This window comes from Suncus etruscus, chromosome 16, assembly GCF_024139225.1.
Source record: "Suncus etruscus isolate mSunEtr1 chromosome 16, mSunEtr1.pri.cur, whole genome shotgun sequence".
Taxonomy (NCBI): Eukaryota; Metazoa; Chordata; class Mammalia; order Eulipotyphla; family Soricidae; genus Suncus; species Suncus etruscus.
Genome location: NC_064863.1, coordinates 64,441,989 through 64,463,032, shown reverse-complemented (window position 1 = coordinate 64,463,032; position 21,044 = coordinate 64,441,989). Strand labels below are relative to the sequence as shown.

The following is a 21,044-nucleotide window of genomic DNA, read 5'->3' as shown; positions in this document are numbered from 1 at the left end:
ACCATCTGAACAATGACTTAGTGACCTCATTGGAGATAAAATAATTTTCACAAATTTGCTATCACTGTACTTTTTTCTCTCTTCATTTTTTCCCTCTTAATTACTTTATTTAAGCACCATGGATACAAAACGTTCACAATAGAGTTTCAGTTACAGAATGTACACCACCCTTCTCTCGTGTACAATTCCCACCCACCAATGTCCCCAGTTTCCCTCCCATCACTACTACCTCTGGGCAGGCATTTTACTTCTTTTTTCCTTTTCAACACTGTGGTTTGCACTATTGTTACTGAAGGTTACCATGAATACCACTTTATCCCCTTTCAGCACCCAGTTCTTGTCCAGAATGATCAATTCCAACTATCATTGTCATAGTGGACGCTTCTCTACCTTAAATGCGTTCACTGTTCTTTATGGCAAGCTTCTACCAGACTGGTACTCCTTTTAAGATAATTTTGCTTCTACTTACCTGGAAATAAATAAATTATGACCAACTATGTGATATATGCTCTCTAAACAACATAAATTAAATTAAAAAATGCATTTCTAAAATTTTTATTGGGAGCCGGTCATATAGGTGTCATCTGCCTAATACATTCCCAAATTCTAGAATCCCAGAAGAAAGCAGGTTCAGAAATAAACACCCCCCCCCCCACATATACACTGTTTTCATAAACAAATAGTTTAGGCACAGATAGCTTCGCATCTGTTAGGGCGAGAACTTGCCCTGCCCAAATCCACTTTTCCACATGCCAGTTAAGATTCCCTCGTAAGCAGGTGTTTTTGAGGATGTCTCAGGCATTCATTTCAAATTTCTGTGAAGTTGGGATAGAATGCAGGAGCAGTGGTCACCATCATGTCTATTCACTTCACCTCTCTGGCCCTTGCAAAATTTAGCCAGGATGACAGTCCTTGATCCACAAGACAAATTCAGAGAAGAAATAACCTTGAGTACAGATGCTGTACAGATGTGATAACTTTATGAGAACTAAGTAACATGGCTATAAGAAGTATGTGATTTGTGACCACTAATCTAATAAGTGATTGCTTTTCAATTTCTCCAATAAAATAGGATCAGAAATAGTTCAGTCACATGAAACCACAATTGATGTTAATGCTATAGCTTTTGTTGAAATAGATGAGCCATAGAATAGATATTCTACAGGAAATCATTTTGTTCATTATATTAATTATTTTACCCCAATGGAATGAGCAAGATATGATTAACAGTTCTGGAGTATCATACAGGAGTTAAAGGCCCTTGTCCTGCATGCAGCTGATCTCAGTTTGATTTGCACATGATATGATATGGTCCCCCCCAACATTATCATGAGTGATTCCTGAATACAGCAGAGTCTGGTTTAACACTCCCTATTTTTCCCAATAAAGGGTGTGACAAAAATAAAGTCACAAGAAAAATATGTACTTTAGAGTGTGAGAGAAAACTCCTGACTTTTAGGACCCATGTAGTAACTTTGGAGGAAAAGTCTTTATTAATCAGCTACTAAAATTGAAGTAAATAACAAATATTACATAGCAAGTGTAATGCTAAAGTAAATAACCATTTCCTCTGAAGTAAGTAACAAATAATAAAATATTGATCCACCAGGGGAAAAAAAGCACAATATCGAACAGGCTTTTGAGTTCTGAAAGCAACACACTTCAGCCCCAAGAACATTGCTCATAACTAAATACTGGGTGCCATGAAAAGCTGCCAGTTTTGAGTGAGGCCTGTTTTGAGGAAAGAGTCCTGTGGCAGACCTCTGATATGAAGCCAGAGCTGCTAAGTTAGAGAGTCATCTAACCCAGCAGTCCCTCTGAATTATAATGGAGGGAAACAATGTCAAAGAAATTAAGACAAAATCCACCATTTTTCTGTTTGTTTTATTAAATAACTGAATTATTAAAATCACCTAAAGAACATTACTGGAAAAATATTTCATTTTCAAATATATAAAAATAATTTATCATCTCTTATTTTTGTACTAATTTTACCTTTTAATTTAATCCATTTTAATCCATTTCATCTTTTCTCAAAGATGAAGGTATAATTCTGATTATCTTTACCACCAAAGTCAATTTCCAAAGATTTAAATTGATATGGAGGAAAATGCCATGGCAAATCCTTCGTACCTAGTGAGTGCTGATATTCAAGATCTAGAGGCCACTAAAGCTTTAAACCTTTAGACTGGCATTAGTTGCTTGAGTGCTCTCCAGATGAGGGGAAAAAATTTTATTTTTCTGTATGGGACAATTCTTTCCCAGGCTAAGCTGAAATCCCTAGGAACAAAAGACTGAGGTACATTCTATGTTCAGGCATTTGTTAGGGATGGCAGATATGAGGACATATAATTTACCACAAATTTCCATTGGAAATCTTTATTTCTCCTTAAGAGTGAAGAACAAATGTGTAGCTCTAGGTCTGTGATACCAATATTGTGCCCCAAGTTACAGATCTTTTTATGATACTAAGTCCAATGAAAAGGACAAAGAGCTGAGTTCATGGAGAACACCAGTAGTAAAAATGACTCTTGATTTTGACAGTGGCAGAAATTGGGACCTGACTCCTGGAAAGGTCGACTAGCTTTTATTTATTCTATAAAGTTGTAGTTAGCTAGAATTTGGATATACTATGTTTAGATTTATCCTCTTATTTTTTAAATCTATTTTTCACTAATTTTTATGCTCCCAGAGAATTAGATTCTATAAAATCTAAGGACATATCCTATAAGAGTCTCATTATGAATTAAAAATTAAGTAAAATAATGGGTAGCTAATGGGTACTTTTTTTAGATAATGAAAAGATCTGACCATGATGATTTCTTCTTGGCATACATAAACTTGCTTGCTCAAATGTGGTATCTCACTTTAAAAGGTCTGGAATACTACATGAAAATATAACATGTATTAAGATAAAAAAAAATCTTAAATATAAGAAAATTTCAAGTAACCATATCATTACTGATATTAAAACAAAATTACAATGAATATTTAAGCATGGAATTCAGTTCCTTTCTGGTTAAAACATTGAAACCCAAACAATTGATATTCAAATTAAAATTAGTATAACATAGACGTCTGGATGAAGTTTGTATATGTACATATGCCTCAAAGCAGAATTTGGCTTTGGGACAGCTATTTGGGGGAGAAGTTGGAGCTCAAATCCAGGTTCATACAGGCGATGTATGTGTACTACTACTAAACTACACACCTGGCCTAGGCTAGTAATTATTTTTTCAATCTGAAGTATTTATTACTTAAATTCACTTTTTTTTTTACTGAGAAATTAGAAGAAAAGCTGTATTTCTAAAACTTGGAACAATTAGAAAATAGCTTTTTTCTTTATATATATTTATATATATATTCTTTATATATATCTATATATATGTGTATATATATAGAGAGTGTAAGAAGCTATTCTAAAGCCGTTTTACTTCTCTACCTGTTAAAATAAAAACTCTTGAATGGTAATCTATACTCCTAATTAAAGAAATACATAATTCTTTCTCCAATTCTGATTTCAACTAGAAGAATCACTCATTGTTTATTTTTATATTTTGTTTTTGTTTTTTTAAATGAATTTTTATTGTGGCCAAAATGAATTACAAATATTTCACAGTAATATTCACGGTTCATAGTGACAATAAATCAAGGGCATTCCCACCACCAGTGATATTTTAGAACTATAAAGGAAAACTATTCCTACGCTTCGTCCTATGACCTGTGTAAATATCAAGATATTGAGTTAGAGAGGTCTGCTGATATCATCCACAACTGAGTAGAAAGATGCCTGGCTCCGTAAAAAGACCTTCGGGGAGAGAAAAAGAGCATAGATGGAGCCTGTAGTGGTTCTCATGACAGTACGTTTCAAGGGCAGAGAAACACTCATTGTTTTTTAATGGTTTCTTCTATATGTTTCATTTTTTTTGTTTTGTTTCTGGGCCACACTCAGCAGTGTTCAGGGGTTACTCCTGGCCTATGCTTAAAAAACATTCCTGGTAGGCTTGGGGGACTATATGGGATTCTGGGGATCAAACCTGGGTCCATCCCAGGTCAGCAGCATGCAAAGCAAACACCCTACCACTGTGCTATTACTCCGGCCCCAATATACCACTGTACTATTACTCTAGCCCCAACATACATTTCTTTTTTCAAAACTGTTACCAACTTCATGTTCCGTAGAAAATAGAGTAGTTTTAGGAGTATTCACCCATTACTGACATTTAGATTTTGAAGATATTAACTTTTTGATAAAATAAGTCATGAAACAAAATTTCCAGAAGAATTCTCAAATAAGTATTTAAAAATCAAATTTATAGTCTTTATAATTTTTTTAAGCTATGCTGATATGCATCAAAGTGGTTCTTAGTGAGAAGGAAGAATGCACTATCCTGAAAAACTACAACCTCATTCAAGGGTCTTCTTGAATTCATTAAGTCAAGTCATATTGGGCCCGGAGAGATAGCACAGTGGCGTTTGCCTTGCAAGCAGCCGATCCAGGACCAAAGGTGGTTGGTTTGAATCCCGGTGTCCCATATGGTCCCCCGTGCCTGCCAGGAGCTATTTCTGAGCAGACAGCCAGGAGTAATCCCTGAGCACCGCTGGGTGTGGCCCCCCCCCCCCCCAAAAAAAAAGTCAAGTCATATCATATCATATCATATCATATCATATGCTGTTCTCAATTTTAGTCGTGCCTTCTATAAAGGCACTTTGGTATTTTTGGTAACAAAGCATTTTTAATTGGATGCAAGCCAAACATGTATTACAAATGAATTCTAACAGTAAAATACAATTAAGTTACAATTCAACATACTTACCATAAAGCCCACAAAAATAATGTACTCCTTAGAAGTGAAAAATGTGATGCTGCAGGTGTCCGGCTCTTATTATTATAGCTTATGTGGCTGATCTGATACTATTTACTTACTCCTGTGGCGTTTTCTTGAGCTCTTAACACCTTAAAATAGTGACCTGTCACTAACTTATAGTTAAGTCTATAAAAACATAATTGGTACAAGTCATACAAAAACATGATAACTAGCACAAATTTTTGCATGCTTCAAAAATCTTTGGATAACAATCTATAATGCATAATACTGCGAGAATCCAAAGAAACTCTCTAAATGGTGGATATTATTTAATGATGGTGAACGAGAATTATTTTCTAAAATGTTGTGCCATTGTCAATTTTAAGTAGAACATAAAAATTCACGAAATATAGTCTCCTTCTATGCTCTCCTGACAACATTCCCAACAGAAAGCTTCCAACCTATTTGCTGTTTCTTGGCTGATGAGACATTCATCCTTTAAGTCCCTGATTGTCTTCCTCAATGACTTTTGGAAACGTTTTTCTCGGTCTAAGACATTCCGCAGACTTTGCTTGGTATCCTCTAGCTCGCTGATCACATGATCTAATTTATGCTTAAGTTTCTTTGGACTGTCCATTACACTGTAGCTATGTTCCTAAAAACATAAACATCAAGTTATTAAATGAGACATGAAGTACTTAGGAAACAGGGTCCAGAGCAATAGCACAGTGGGTAGTATGTTTGCCTTGCATGTGGCTGACGTGGGTTTAATTGTTGGCACCCCATAGGTTCCTCTCAAAGTTAACCAGGAGTAATTCCTGAGTACAGAGCCAGGAATAACCCCTGAGTACCACCAGGTGTCGCCCCAATATTAAAGAAACCACAAGTACACAAAAAACCTACAAAATGGGAGGAGAAAAATAAATGGGAGGGAACTAATCATATCAGAAAATTCAGAAAGAGGCCAGAGCAATAATACAGTATGTAGGGAGTTTGCCTTGCATGCAGCTGACCCAAGTTCAATCTTTGGCATTTCAATGGTTCCCCAAGCCTGGCAGGAGTGATTTCTGAGCACAGAGCCAGGAGTAACCTCTGAGCACCATTGGATGTGGCCCTGACACAAAGAAAAGACATTTCAGAAAGATAGATTCGGGAAGGTAAAGATACAGTAATGCAAACTATTCTAAAGAGAAAAGGGAATTAGCAAAAAATGGATAAAACAAACTAAAAGAAGGTAGCAGTGAACAGTGGCAAAACTTCAAAATACAATCCATGTGAGATTATAATCACGAAGGAAAGAAAAGTTGAGATGGAAAATGTATTTAAAGAAAACATGGCCTTGGGGCTGGAGTGCAGTACAGCAGTTTGGAAGCTTGCCTTGCATGCAGCTGATCAGGGTTCCATCCTTTGTATACCATATGGTTCCCCAAGCACTGCCAAGAGTAATTCCAGAGCCAGAAGTAAGCCCTGAGCATTGTTAGGTGTATCCTGTGCTGCTCCCCAAGCCCCCAAAAGAAACCATGACCAGTTTTTCTCCAAGTTATATTAAAAAAAAAAAAAACAAACCTACAGATGAAGTAGCTCAAAAAATCCCTGGTACAAAAAACATGGAGAAAACACCCAAAGCATATCATAATAAAATATTTACAGTAGGGGCCGGAGAGATAGCATGAACATAGGGCAAATGCTTTGCATGCAAAAGGACAGTAGTCCGGCATCCCATGTGGACCCCCAAGCCCCTGAGTGATTTCTGAGCGTAGAGCCAGGAGTAACCCCTGAGCGCTGTCGGGTGTGATCCAAAAACAAAACAAAAAAAATTACAGCATATATAAATGGTCCAAATAACTCAGTTGAGGGGTGGGAGATTGTATAGTGGGTAAGGTACTTGCCTTGCAAGAGGCAAACTTGGGTTTGATCAATAGCATTGCATTTGATTCCCCAGAGCAATGCCAAAAGAGATCTCTGTGCACAGAGCCAGGAGAAACCCTGAACACAGCTGGGTATGTCTCAAACCTCTCCAATCAAAGAAGTATTTCAGTTAAAAGGCATAATGATTAGATTTTAAAAACACCACCAACAAAAAACAAAGTCAAAATTATATGCTGTACACAAAACTCTAACATAAACTATTTCAAAGACAAAGCGATCATATATAGATTAAAAATAAGAGTAGGAAAAGAAATGATAATTGAAAAAGTGGATATGTTGCTATCAAAATAGATTTCAGAGCAAACATGTATCAGGCAGGCATGTAGAAACCATTTCTTAATAAAAATGTATTTAATTTATTATCAAGACATCGTAATCCTAAATATTTCTTACAACAGTGTTATAAATTGTAGCAACGTGGAGCCAGAGCATTGCACAGTGGGCAGGGAATAATTTGAATGTGGCCAACCCAGGCTTGGTTCCTGGCATCCCATGGGATCCACCAGAGATCGTCAGGAATAATATCTGATGGTAGAGCCAGGAATTATTCCTTAGTGCTGCTGGGTGTGCCCCTACTTCAAATAGCAATGAAAATTGACAACAATAAGTCTTAGACAATCTAAAATTATACTATAAGAGTATAATAATAGAATACTACAATAATGTAGAATAATAATATGGAATAATACAACAAACAGAAATTTAGTAAGGGTGAAGATTTGGGCAACATTATCAAACATTTAACCTAATTGGCACTTATATGATAGTTTGTGCTACCGTTAGCAAGACATACATTCTTTGTAAATACACACAGAACAAGTCAAAATAAAATATATTCTAGGATACAAGTCTCAGTAAGTTTAAAAGCACTTAAGCCAAACAAAGTTTATTCTATGACCACAACAGAATAAAATTGGGAATTAATATAGAGAGATATCTAAAATATTCCCTGGTATCTGGAAACTATATAGTACATTTTTAAATATCCATGGATCATAAATTAAAATGAAATTTAGAAACAATTTGAATTAAATAAAACATGTATAATTTGACAAATGCTGCTACTTAGGAGCAATTGCTATCACTATTGTCTACATTATTAGAAAGGGAGATACCTTAAAACAATGAACTTTGCTTCCATCTCATGAAGCTAGAAAAAGATGGGGCTCGAGAGATAAGTATAGAGGGTATGGTGCTTGCCTTGAATGAGGCTGACCTAGGTTCTATCTCCAGTACCACACATGATCCCCTAAGTCTACCAAAGGGTAATCCCTGAGTGCAGAACCAAGAATTAGCTCTGAGCAAGACCAAGTGTGAAAAAAAAATAAAGACACACACACACACACACACACACACACACACACACACACACACACACACACACACACACACACCAAACCAACCTAGAAAGTGATGCACAAATGTAGAAGGAAATAATCTGAGTGATTAAATGTTAACTAGAAAAATAATCCAAGATAATCAATGAAAGCCAATCAGTAAAACTGATATGTCTCTAGGCAGATTGACAAACAATAAAGAAAACAAAAACAAGTTATCAATATCAAAATGGGAAATATTATATAAGATTCTATACATATTAAAACAAAAAACTTAAATTACTAAATTTGATTAGAAGATAAATTAAAACAAATATCTCAGAAGATTTAAAGGGGCATCCCCCACCCCCACAAAACAAAAAACAAAAATACTACAGGTCCTAAGATAACTTCATTGAAAAATTCTACCGAAAAATTTAAATAAATACTGCCAAGACTATACAAACCTTTAAGAAGATGAAAAAAAATATTTTAAAATCCTTTTGGAGTTTGGCATTATTATGATGCTAAAACCAAAGAAATAACAATGATACAGAACTAGAGATCAATATCTCTTTTGTATGTATAAGGTCCTAATCCAATAATACATAAAAAAACTAATAATGATAATAATAGTATATAAAAGATCGAATACATCAGAAAAAGTAGGGTTTAGGGACGGGACAGTGGGTAGGGCTCTTTGCCTTGCATGGGCTGGCCTGGTTTTGATCCCTGGCATACCGTATCCCCCGAGCCTGCAAGGAGGAATTTCTGAGCGCAGAGCCAGGAGTAACTCCTAAAACCACCAGGTGTGGACCAAAAACATAAAGCAAAACAAAAACAAAAACAAAAACAAACTAAAAGTGAACTAAAAAGTATGCTTTCTGAATAGATACTGAAAAGTTGTTTGTTTGCTTGCTCTGCATACCCAGCACCCAGTGGCAGGGTTTAGTCCTGTTTCTGTGCTCAGCGGACGGACTTCCTGGCAGGCTCAGGGGACCATATGTGGTGCAGGGGATAGAACCTCGGTCAGCCCACATTCAAGATTAAGTGTTCACCTGCGATACTATCACTTCAGCTCAGTACTGAAAATTTTATAATATATGAATTTAGTAAGTTTGCTATATACAAGACCAATCGAGAAAAATTAATTGGCTTTCCAAATACTAACAAGAAACAAAACAATACCTGCATCTAAACATATAAACTACTAGGGTGGACAATTAGTTAATGGTTAAAAGACTTAAAATAATATTTTTATTTCAAAATTCTGGGCCGCTCCTCCCTCATCAGGCTCAATTTTAGTGGGCAAGCCAGAAGCTTCAGATGTGGGAGAGAGAAATTGCTGAAAATACTAACACTATCACTTTCTAAGGAAGTGATTTCCATCTATGGAGGATTTGAAGACCTGCTCATTCTTAGTCTTCTGAAACAAAATTAGGGACTGCCACTGCCAACACTGCAAGGGGCAGCAGCCTGACCACTGCTGTGGCTTTTGAGACCAACCTCAGCCCAGAAGCCCAGGTGGAAACTGCGTGATGGAGGTGAGCTGGGAATGCCCAAGCTTGGTGAAGCCAGAGGAGCTTCGTGGCCCTGAGCATCTTTCCAAGTGTCTGCAACCTTTAAGACATAAAAAGCCACTTGGACTTGTTTCCGGAGGTAAAAGAACCTGGGAGCTGCAAAATCATTGCAATATTTAAAACAAATATAGCACTGCATACATTGTTCCTTATCTTAATACTATATACAGGATCGTGCAGTTAGTGGTTGATCTGAAGAAAAAGAGAACGTTTTCACTCAATGTAAAATATATTTGTGCGGGGCCGGGAAGGTGGATCTAGAGGTAAGGTGTCTGCCTTGCAAGCGCTAGCATAGGACGGACAGCGGTTCAATCCCCCGGCGTCCCATATGGTCCCCCCAAACCAGGGGCGATTTCTGAGCGTATAGCCAGGAGTAACCCCTGAGCGTCAAACGGGCCCAAAAACCAAATATATATATATATATATATATATATATATATATATATATATATATATATATATATATTTGTGCAAATTAATAGCCAATTAAAATATTTATTTTACTTGTTTACTGAGTTTTTTGCTTCTAAACCTCTGTGTACAGTGACTGCACATCTGAGCTGTAAGACTTAACCTTCATTTTCACACAGGCTTGTAAGCTATCACCTGTGAGGCGTGATTGATATTTTTTTTATTATTCTTTGTTTGACCCTCCCCTCAGAATTACTCCTCCTCATAGAAATAAACGTTAAATTAACAAGTCACCTTTTTAAAAAAAAAAACCAAAAACAATTCATCAACAATTTTTATAGGCCCCCAAATTTTGTAAATTAGTTGAGCATTGAGAGGTGGTGGAGGTAAGTGATATTGCTCCACACCCCTGCTATCAACCCTGCTGTTGGAGCCACAGGTTGCTTACCCCTGTCTAGCCAATGAACTCCACTGTAACACGTAGAAAAAAGCCACACAAGTGTGACAATGGGGAAACAGCACAAGCCAACACCAGGCATAGAGAATAAAGATGGCAGCTCTGATGACCCGAAGAGTGCCAACCACTTAATTAGCTCTCAGAGAAGGAGTTTAGAGAAGAAATATGGAAGATTCTCATAGGAATCAAAAAAAAAAAAAGCATAGATCGAGCTGAACGGAACACACATAAGAATCAAGAAGATATGAAGACAGAAATCAAAAAACTCCAAACTAAAATAACAGGTCTGAAAAACTCAGTAGATGAAATGAAAACCTCAATGGAAAACCTCTCCAACAGAGTAACAGCATCTGAAGTTCAAACCAGATGCTGGAAGATGAGATGCATAACAACTCCATACAACAGAGGAGATTGAAAAAGAGCCTTAAAGCAAATGTCTAAATTTTTGGGCCACATTCAGCAGTACTCAGGGCTTTAATCCTGACTCTGTACTCAGTAATCACTCCTGGAGGAAACCTGGAAGACCATACGGGGTGTCAAGTATTGAACCTACCAAGGTTGTGTGCAAAGCAAGCACCTTACTTACTGTATTCTCTCTCTAACTTAAAGCAGTCTTAATAATCATAAGTTCTTTCCATGTGATTCTGTAGATTCAGCAAAATTCAAGCTAAAATACCAGCAGGTTTTATGATGCAAACTGGTTCTAAAATTCATATTAAAGTGCAAAACACCTAAATTATTGAAAACAACTTTGGAAAAGAACAAAGACTAACACTATCTAACTTAATACCTATTATAAAGTTACAAAAATCAAAAAGCAAAACAGGTCTAGGGACCAGAGTGATAGTACAGTGGGTAAGGTCTGCACACAGCTGACCTAGGTTTAATGCTTGCATCGCATATGTTCCCCCGAGCCTGCAAAGAGTAATACCTGTGCTCAGAGCCAGAAGTAACCTCTGAGCCTGCAAGGTCTGGCTCCAAAACAAAAACAAACTAAAAAAAAAAAAGATTCTAAGTCTGGTTTTAATATGAGAAAGAAATGTGATGAATAATAATGTAATATAATGAATAATAGATAAGCTAAATTTTTTTTTATTTTTATTTTTTTTTTTTGGTTTTTGGGCTACACCTGGTGGCGCTCTGGGGTTACTCGTGGCTCTGCACTCAGAAATCACTCCTGTCAGGCTCAGGAGACCATATGGGATGACAGGGATCGAACCCGGGTCTGTCCCGGGTAGTCTGCAAGCAAGGCAAACACCCTCCTGCTGTGCTATTGCTCTGGCCCCTGAATATCTTATACATAAGTGTTTTTCAAGAAAATCCAAAGAAGGAAGAATTAATCATTGCCTTTTGGGGGTAGAAATATTCCTGCAAAATATCCCATTCTTAAGTTAAATTCATAACAAAATAATTACCTCTAAATAGTTACTGAATTTATATAAATTTTAATGAACCCAAGAAGAAACATTAAAATTAAATATAAAATAAAGGGACTGGAGAGACAGACAGTACAGCAGGCTGGGCACTTGCATGTGGTTGATCTATAATTGTCCCCAAATCTCATATGGTCTCCTGTGCACTGTCAAGAATAATTCCTGTTGGGGCTGGAGAGATAGCACAGCGGTAAGGCGTTTGCCTTAGACTCGGAAGGATGGTGGTTTGAATCTCGGCATCTCATATGGTCCCCCAAGCCTGCCAGGAGCGATTTCTGAGCGTAGAGCCAGGAGTAAACCCTGTCCGCTGCCAGGTGTGACCCCAAAACCAAAAACCAAAAAAAAAAAGAATAATTCCCGAGTGTATAGCCAGAATAAATCCTGAATATCTCAGCTATGGTTAAAACAAAACAAAAAACTACAACAAAATAAAACAAACTCAAATACTTAAAGCCCTAATACTAGTAAAAAATGATATATTCAGGGGCTGGAGCAATAGGAGAGTGGGTAGGGCATTTACATTACATGTGATTGATCTGAATTCAATCCCCAGCATTCCATATGGTTCTCTGAGCACCACCAGGAAAAATTTATCAGTGCAAAGCCAGGAGTTACCCTTAAGCACTGTCAATTGTGGCCCCCTAACAAAACAAAACAAAAAGATATATTCATCATGAAAAAAAAAAACAAACCCCAAAACACTAGTTCAGTAATTTTACTTACAAAAATGAACTGAGACTGAAATTCTTCACTATAGGTGGAAGCACCAACAAGCTGGTGGTTTGTCACTGGGATGGCTTTGAAGGTGAAGTTTTTTCTATAATGGAGCTTTTCTCTTTTTTCCTGTTTAAAAAATAGTTAAGAACAATAATTATAGATATTTTATTTTTTTTATTTTTTATTTTTTTATTTTTATTTATTTATTTTTTTTGGTTTTTGGGCCATACCCAGCGTTGCTGAGGGGTTACTCCTGGCTGTCTGCTCAGAAATAGCTCCTAGCAGGCATGGGGGACCATATGGGACACCGGGATTCGAACCAACCACTTTGGTCCTGGATTGGCTGCTTGCAAGGCAAACGTCGCTGTGCTATTTCTCCGGGCCCTATTTCTTTTTTCTTAATAAATTTTTATTCCTTCTAAATTTTGTAGAGAAATTAAACATTTTCTTTTTGGTGGGGTTAGTGGGGAGGATTTGGGTCATACCTGGCGATGGTCCAGAGTAACTCCAGGCTCTGTATTCCCTGCCTCTGCACTCATTAATTACTCTTAGAGGTGCTCAGGAGACCTAATGCTGAGTTTTGAACCCAAGTCAGCTGCATAAACTATCATTCTGATCCCAAAATGTTTTTGTGCCACACCTGGTTACTCAAAGATTACTCGTGGCTCTACTCAGGAATCACTCCTGGAGGGCTCATTATGGGATGCTTGGGATTGAACCTGGTCAGCTATGTGCAAGGTGAACACCCTATCTACTGTACTATCACTCAGGCCCACAAATGAAACAATTTTTAAAAATGAAAATCACCTTTAAAAAGTCAGTAAACACTTAAGCTAATATGCATGTACATGGAAATGTAAAAAATACTATGCCTCTAATGTTTAAGGAGTTACATAAGTTTTATGGCTTTAGATTGCCTTGTGTGCTGTTAAGAAATATTACAATGTGCTACAATCTGGGGACTTGAGGGACAAAGTAATTGTACATGGATTCTGTTTTATTTATCTTAACGGTCTTTGGCTGAAAGTTCAAAGTTAAGATATCAGTAAGGGGACTTCTTCTGAGAATTATGTTATGGCTGATTGTCCTTCCACTGTAACTTTACCTTGTCCTCTTTCTTTGCATCTTTTGTTCTCATAATTCAAAATAAAAAAATTAAAAAAAAAAGTCAGTAAACGTTAAATCCCACGTGATTAAAGAAACTCAACCTATGAATAACAAGACTGATCAATGGGCTGAGCAGGAGGCCTGGATTTGATGGTCTGATCTCTGCGTATTAAGCCCTCAAGAACTGCTATGTGAAGAGACCCCTAAGCACAAAAGTAATATTAGTATTTGTAATTCTAATTAGGCATGGCTCCCCTGCTCTCAAAAAGAAAAAACTTTCCCAAAATACATTTAGAAATACAAATTTCACTAAAAGAGCAATAAGGAAAGAATATACCCACCAGACATGAAAAATATATTATACAGTAACAATAGTTGAAATAATATGTCCCTCTCTTATAATCAGATAGAAAACTTTATAAATAAACCAAGTAGAAGGTTTAGGATTTTTTTTTTTATTTTTTGGGCCACACCCGGTAATGCTCAGGGGTTACTCCTGGCTATGTGCTCAGAAGTTGCTCCTGGCTTGGGGGACCATATGGGACACCGGGGGATCGAACCGCGGTCCGTCCAAGGCTAGCGCAAGCAAGGCAGGCACCTTACCTTTAGCGCCACCGCCCGGCCCCCAAGGTTTAGGATTTTAAAAACAACATTCTAAATAAGATGTAAGAATTAAGTTAAAATGTTATATTCTTTTATAACCACAATGGAACTATGTGCTAATATTTTATTTTTAATTTTGGGAGATTTTTGGACCACAGCTGGTGATGTTCAGGGCTTATTCCTTAATTCTGTTCAGGGTAACATACTTGGTATCAGGGATCAAACCTGAGTAACCACATGCAAAACAAGGACCTTATCCATTTTACTACCTCTCTGGAACTGTGCTAAAACTTAGAAGAAATTAGGGGGCGCCGAAGAGATAGCATGGAGGTAGGGCATTTGCCTTGCGTGCAGAAGGATGGTGGTTTGAATCCCGGCATCCCATATGGTCCTCTGTGCCTGCCAGAAGCGATTTCTGAGTGCAAAGCCAGGATTAATGCCTGAGAGCTGCCTGGTGTGACCCCAAAGCAAACAAACAAACAAAATCTGAATTGCAAAAACAAAACAAAGGTCAGAGTGATAGTACAGCAGGTAGGGTTCTTACATTGCATGGGACTGACCCAGGTTTAATCCAAAATACTTCAGATGGCCCCAGAAGCCCACCAAGAGTGATCCCTGAATGCAGAGTTAGGAATAAGCCCCGAGTATTGCCAGGTGTGGCCCCCCCCCCCCAAAAAAATAAAAAACCCAAAAACAATCAAAAAGGAAAAAAGAAAAGCACAGCCAAATCCCAACTCTCTAATTAAAACTAAAGGCAAAGTAACTGCAATATAGATGGCAGCTAAATGGTTCATAGTTCAATATATAATACTTTTATAAAAGAATTTAGAAAAATATCTAATTAGGAGTCAGAGCACAGTGGGTAGGGTACTTGCCTTGTACACAGCCAACCTGTGTTCCTTCCTTAGCATCCCATATGGTCCCTTTGCCTACCAGTTTTTTTTTTTTGGCCCCCAAACAAAACAAATAAAAATATGTAAATAGATAAAAATTTGAATAAGTAATGAACACAAGACTATATAGAAACTCACTAATAATCATAATTAAAATAGGGCAGGTTTAAAGAAATGAATCAAGATGCCATTTTGCTCATCAATTTTAGCCAAGTTAGTAAAATAATTTAGTACTTGCTTTGCAAGTAACTGATTCTGGTGTGATCCTTGCTACCATATATAGGAGACTCCCAAAACACTACCAGAAGTGCCCTGAGCACTGCTAGGTGTGGCCCCAAAATCAAAAGTCAAAAATGACAACTAATTCAGAATATAAGGACAGTTGACACAATTATGCATATTAGGGGGCAGACTGTCATGTTTCTGGTGGTGCTTTGGGAAATCTGTACCAGAAGCTAAAGTTAAAAAGAACATAATTTTTATAGTATTAGAAATTGAATCTAAGTATATAATCTTTTATCCAACATTTTATTGTAAGACGTTAGTTAAAAGAAAGAAATAAAGATATACACAAAAATTCAACTGGAATAATCTTCATCCTGCTGCTTAAAATAGTGAAAAAGGAGGGCTGAAAAGATAGCACAGCGGAAGGACGTTTGCTCTGTAAGCAGGCCGACCAGGATCAAGGGTGGTTCGAATCCTGGCATTCCATGTGGTCCCCTGTGCCCGCCAGAAGTGATTTCTGAATGCAGAGCCAGGAGTTATCCCTGAGTGTCAACTGGGTGTGACACCCCCCCCCCAAAGACAACAAAAACAAAATAAATTTTTGGCCAGAGAAATAGTTCAAGCAGCAGAGAACAACATACAGTTGACTCCCAATACCTTATGGCTATAGTCATGGTAACTCCTGAACAATACTGATATGGCCATTGTGGCCCGTAAGCACCACTGTCATTCTCAGGTCAACATCTGCTAGTAGTGGTTTTTGCCCCCTAAGTTTTTTTTTTAATTTTATATGGTTATTATGAGAATTACTTATTAATGAGTTATTTATTATATGAGCAATATGCTTAGAAAAGAGACTGGCATATAGTAAGTACAATATAAATGTTAGAGGAAAAAACATATACACTATATTTTTATAAAAATGTAACATGAGGGCCAGAGCAGTGGTGCTAGAGGTAAGGTGTCTGTCTTGCAAGCGCTAGTGTGGTTCGATCCCCTGGCATCCCATATGGTCTCCCCAAGCCAGGAGCGATTTCTGAGCACATAGCCAGGAATAACCCCTGAGCGTCAATGGGTGTGGCCCAAAAGCCAAAAGCCAAAAAAAAAAAAAAAGTAACATGAATTTCTATACAAAGACATATGATAGGAAAAACACAAATTAAAGTATTACACTAGAACACACCCATATACCACAGCTGCAGTCATGTTAACTCATTGGCCCAACTCCACAGATTCATGATTAATTTTTTTCTTTTTTTTGGTTTTTGAGCCATACCCAGAGACGCTCAGGGGTTACTTTTGGCTATGCGCTCAGAAATCATTCCTGGCTTGGGGAACCATATGGGACTTCAGGGATCAAATCCTCTTTTTGTTATTCTTTTATTTCACAAAGTTCTAAGCTTTAACAGTTTGATATGATTAGTACCTCTGCTTTAACTTTTGCTTCAGAGAGAGAGGAATACCAACATAAATCTCAGTTCAATCTTTATATGCTAACTTTTAACTGTGATACATAGATCTTGAGTTCAGTCAACTTTTAAGGTCAGTCCACTTCACTAACCTTAAAAAAACTGATGTCACCAGATATTTAGCAAGGATACAGAACCAGAAACAACTTTTGTGTGTGTATGTTTGTGTGTGTGTGTGTGTGTGTGTGTGTGTGTGTGTGGTTTTTGGGTCACACCTGGCAATGCTCAGGGGTTACTCCTGGCTCCAGGCTCAGAAATCGCTCCTGGCAGGCACGGGGGACCATATGGGATGCTGGGATTTGAACCGATGACCTTCTGCATGAAAGGCAAACTCCTTACCTCCATGCTATCTCTCCGGCCCCAGAAACAACTTTTTATGCTGACAGTGGGATCATAAATAGGCAAAAGCACTTTGGAAAATGTTTCTGAGTGGCTACTGGATAAATCAGTGCTGTAATACCATATAAAAGTAGAAATAGCAATTAACAAATTAAAAAACCCCTCAAAATAATGGATTTCAAATGAATACATACACACACAAAAACAACCCCAAAACATTAGAAAAAGTGCTGAATGTTCTTCAATAGTTCATACAAAGTAAATAATGATAGTAAATAAACTATTTTTGGACAGGGGTGGGGTGGGATTGGAGGTGTTCACTTTGGGTCATACCTGCTTGTCTCACAGCCTACCCTCGCTGCTGCATAATTAGGGATCATTCTGGGGGGCCCTGCTAGGATTTGAACCAGGGTTATCGCAGTCAAGTCCAGTGCCTTAACCCCTGAACCATCTCCACAGTTCTAGTAAATAGTATTCTATATACAAACCTGTAAGTGAGATGGGACATCAAAGACAGAAGGTATGACTCCAGGTTTTAATTTAATATTCGGAGCACTTCTGTCAAAGTCTGTCTTCTTAAAGTGCCTTGAACATAACACATCTCCTCTTTTAGGTTCCCAAATGCCTGCAGCATTCACATCAAGTCTTTTCATTGCTAATACCCATTTTCTTTTGATAGTCTCATCTGTGGGGAACCTAGAAAAATTATTTTAGAAAGCCACTATCAATTATATTTGGATTGATGCTTTAACTGACTTTTAATTTTATTTCTATTAGGAACTGGAATGTTCAGGAAACCAAGACCCAAGGATATATGGGTACTCATATATCATTATATATAAGGCACATTTTCTTATATTCCAAAGAAGAAATGTTTCAATGGATATTTAACAACTTAAGAATAAATCAACAATAACTTTTTTTTTTATCTATAGAAAATCACTTGGGCTTTTTTTTCTATTAGAACTGATATTCATAAATTTTCTCAGATGAATAGCACTCCTTAGACTTTCATTCTTCTCTCAGCATTAGAAAAATTGCTCACTGTATTTAATGAACAACAGATCAACAATGCTTAGTGTAAAATTCAGAGAAAAGGTAGTTTGGAGTTTTGGACATTAGGTTAATTTTGAGGGATTAAAGGCTAATAATTCCATATCCTACTACTTCCTTTTTTTTCTTTTTCATTGTTTGTTTTTGGGTCACACCCAGCCAGCGCTCTGGCTCTATGCTCAGAAATCGCCCCCTGCAGGCTCGGGGGACCATATGGGATGCTGGGATTCAAACCACCATCCTTCTGCATTCAAGGCAAATGCCTTGCCTCCATGCTATCTCTCCGGCCCATAACCTATTACTTTCTAAGCTGATTCATATCCATTTTGAGGTCAGATATGTTACACTTTTTTTTTTCTCATATCTAGCAGAGTTGGCAGATCTTTCTCAAGTATACAGCATAGATCTTGGCACAAAAGTAGCAAAATAAACATTTGATGAATGAATAATTAAGTCCTATTTATCCTTTGCTATGCTAGTCACAGTAATAGTTAAAATATTAAAAAAGAATTAAACTGCAGTATCTACAATACAGGGAGAACCTAGGCCTGAACTTGTACTCCTTTGTCTCTACAAGATTGATCTGTTTCTAAATAGAAAAACAATATATTTAGGCAAAGATCCTCCATTCATGTTGTACACTAGATTTAAATAAAGCTGAATTATTTTGAAGGTATGGTACAACTCAAAGTAAACATTATTAGCAATATGAGTTTGATGACTTTTTTATTTTACTTTTTGGGGGGAGCCACACCCGGGGGCACTGAGGGGTCACTCCTGGCTCTGTGCTCAGAAATCGCTCCTGGCAGGCTCAGGGACGTATGGGATGTCAGGGATGGAACCCGAGTCCCTCCCGGATCTCAGTGTGCGAAGCAAACACCTTGCCGCTGTGTTTTATTGCTCCAGCCCTTGATGACATTTTTCTTAAATGAAGTCTTGGAAGTTATCTAAAACTTCTAAACTAATTTATCCAAGTAGCCACGTGTAGGTCATTTCAAATAAGTAAATTAAAAATCTTGGACTAGAGGTGAGTAGATCAGGAGCTGCCAAAACTGAGCCTTAGCCCTGCTGGGTGTGGGCCAGGCGGGGTAGTCCCCATGTCAGGCCATTCTACTATTTAGGCGATGCTCCCCGACCTCCCAACTCTCACCCCACAAGGGGGGGAAAAAGTACTAAGAAACTAAAGTTCAAATCGGAATGTCTGAGTAGAACTTTCTTTAGCTTTTGATAACAAAGCGTGCTAGGCTTAAAGACAGAAACATCTTACACGTGAAATGTCAATCCCTTTAACTTGGAATTTGGCAAACAGCGAGAAGCACATCCAATGGCCGAGCAACATTTCACCATGATTTTAGTGCTTCATAGCAGAACTGGAAAAAGAAATTAAAAGAAAGAGAAGAGAAAAGATTAGGAATGCCGACAAGAAGAATACAAACACTTTTCTGATACTTTTAGATCATTTTGAAATACCTATTTCAAAAGACAGGAAACCGACTGTATTTTGTGGGGCCTTACTCACTTTCCTTTCTGTACTTGACACCTTTTGGGGGGGGTCCTAAAGACCAGATAAAAGCTTATTATAGTGGAAGAATGTGGTCTTGTTCCCTGCTATTTGTCCTTAGGTCTTCTCAGGTGTGTGAAAGTGGCTACTTCAAAGCAGTGTTTTCCAACCACTAGGCCACTAGTGGCACACTAGTGTAATTATAAAATAATTCTAAAATATAAATCAGACAATTATAAATGATAAATTTATGAAAATTATAAATCATAAAATATAAATTATAAAATAATCATAAAAGGAATTATAAAATAAAAAATATAAAATTACCAATGACACATTTATAAAATCACAAATTACAAAACAACTATAAGAGGAATCCTAAAATAATTCTAAAATATGCTAAAATTATAAACGATACATTTATAAAAAATCAGACATTACAAAATTATAAGCGTAATTCTAAAACATAAATGATAAAATGATACATTTCTAAAAATATAAATGATAAAATAACTATGAAAGAATTCCTTTGTGTTTATTGGATTCCTAGTCAAGAGAATTCCTTTGGCTAGAGGCAATAAGAGACAGAGTTAAAAATATTGTTTTCAACATCTTCTAAGGGGGTGTGCCTCTTGATGTTTTTATTTTTCATGAAAGAAGTGCCTTGGCACCCCCAAAGAGTTGAAAAACACTGCTTTAAAGGACCCTCAACCAGGGGTGTGAGGAAGAAGCCTACAGAGCAGGTGCCTGCGTCCCTCTGTCAGCAGAAGGCAGCCAGCCTGAGGAGACCGGGAGCCCCGCCCCTTTCCGTGGCCTGGACCGGGAGGGCGGGGCCTGCGTGTCGACAGCACAGAGATGCCGAAGTGACCCGAGAGCGAGCGTCCCTTCCTCAGGGGCCCTTTGCGGCCCCCACTCCTCGCCCCCGAGAAACACACCCGGGGTGGGCGGATGAGCGATGGGGGAAGGACAGAAAGGACTCACACCTCAGAGTCGTTACGGTTAGCAGCGAAGGGACCAACTAACATCGACGGCAGACTCCCTCTCTCTCCCTCTCTCTCTCTCTCCACTTCCGCCCCGTCGACCCCGGAACCGGAAGCGCGGCTGCCCCGAGTCACGTGAGCAGCCGCCATCTTGCGCTCCCTGGGGGGCGTGGCTTCCCTCCTAGGGGAACTTACTGATCTGTCACCGGCGTGCGTGACGGAG

The 21,044-nt window shown here is 37.8% G+C and overlaps 1 protein-coding gene across 2 annotated transcripts; it reads right to left on the bottom strand.

Annotated features, from left to right (window-relative positions):
• Positions 1–4,656: 4,656 nt before the first annotated feature.
• THAP6 (THAP domain containing 6) lies at positions 4,657–20,915 on the bottom strand. Of its 2 annotated transcripts, none has more exons than XM_049790295.1 (5): positions 20,839–20,915; positions 19,608–19,710; positions 17,776–17,983; positions 12,658–12,777; positions 4,657–5,463 (listed from the first exon to the last, which is right to left on the bottom strand). In XM_049790295.1, exons 2-5 carry the CDS (start codon positions 19,685–19,687, stop codon positions 5,209–5,211), a joined length of 663 nt encoding a protein of 220 aa, XP_049646252.1. In that variant the 5' UTR covers positions 19,688–19,710; positions 20,839–20,915; the 3' UTR covers positions 4,657–5,208. The 2 variants fall into 2 exon arrangements, with proteins under 2 accessions (XP_049646252.1, XP_049646251.1); XM_049790294.1 differs by having other exon boundaries at positions 20,777–20,882.
• Positions 20,916–21,044: the final 129 nt, after the last annotated feature.

Excerpts from the sequence above, each read along its gene's own strand:
- THAP6 (XM_049790295.1), bottom strand. The coding sequence starts at position 19,687 with ATGGTGAAATGTTGCTCGGCCATTGGATGTGCTTCTCGCTGTTTGCCA. Across the intron at positions 17,984-19,607 it reads AAGGGATTGACATTTCACGT|GTTCCCCACAGATGAGACTA; the intron begins GTAAGATGTTTC and ends TAATTTTTCTAG. Across the intron at positions 5,464-12,657 it reads TTCAGTCTCAGTTCATTTTT|GAACATAGCTACAGTGTAAT; the intron begins GTAAGTAAAATT and ends TTATGTTTTTAG.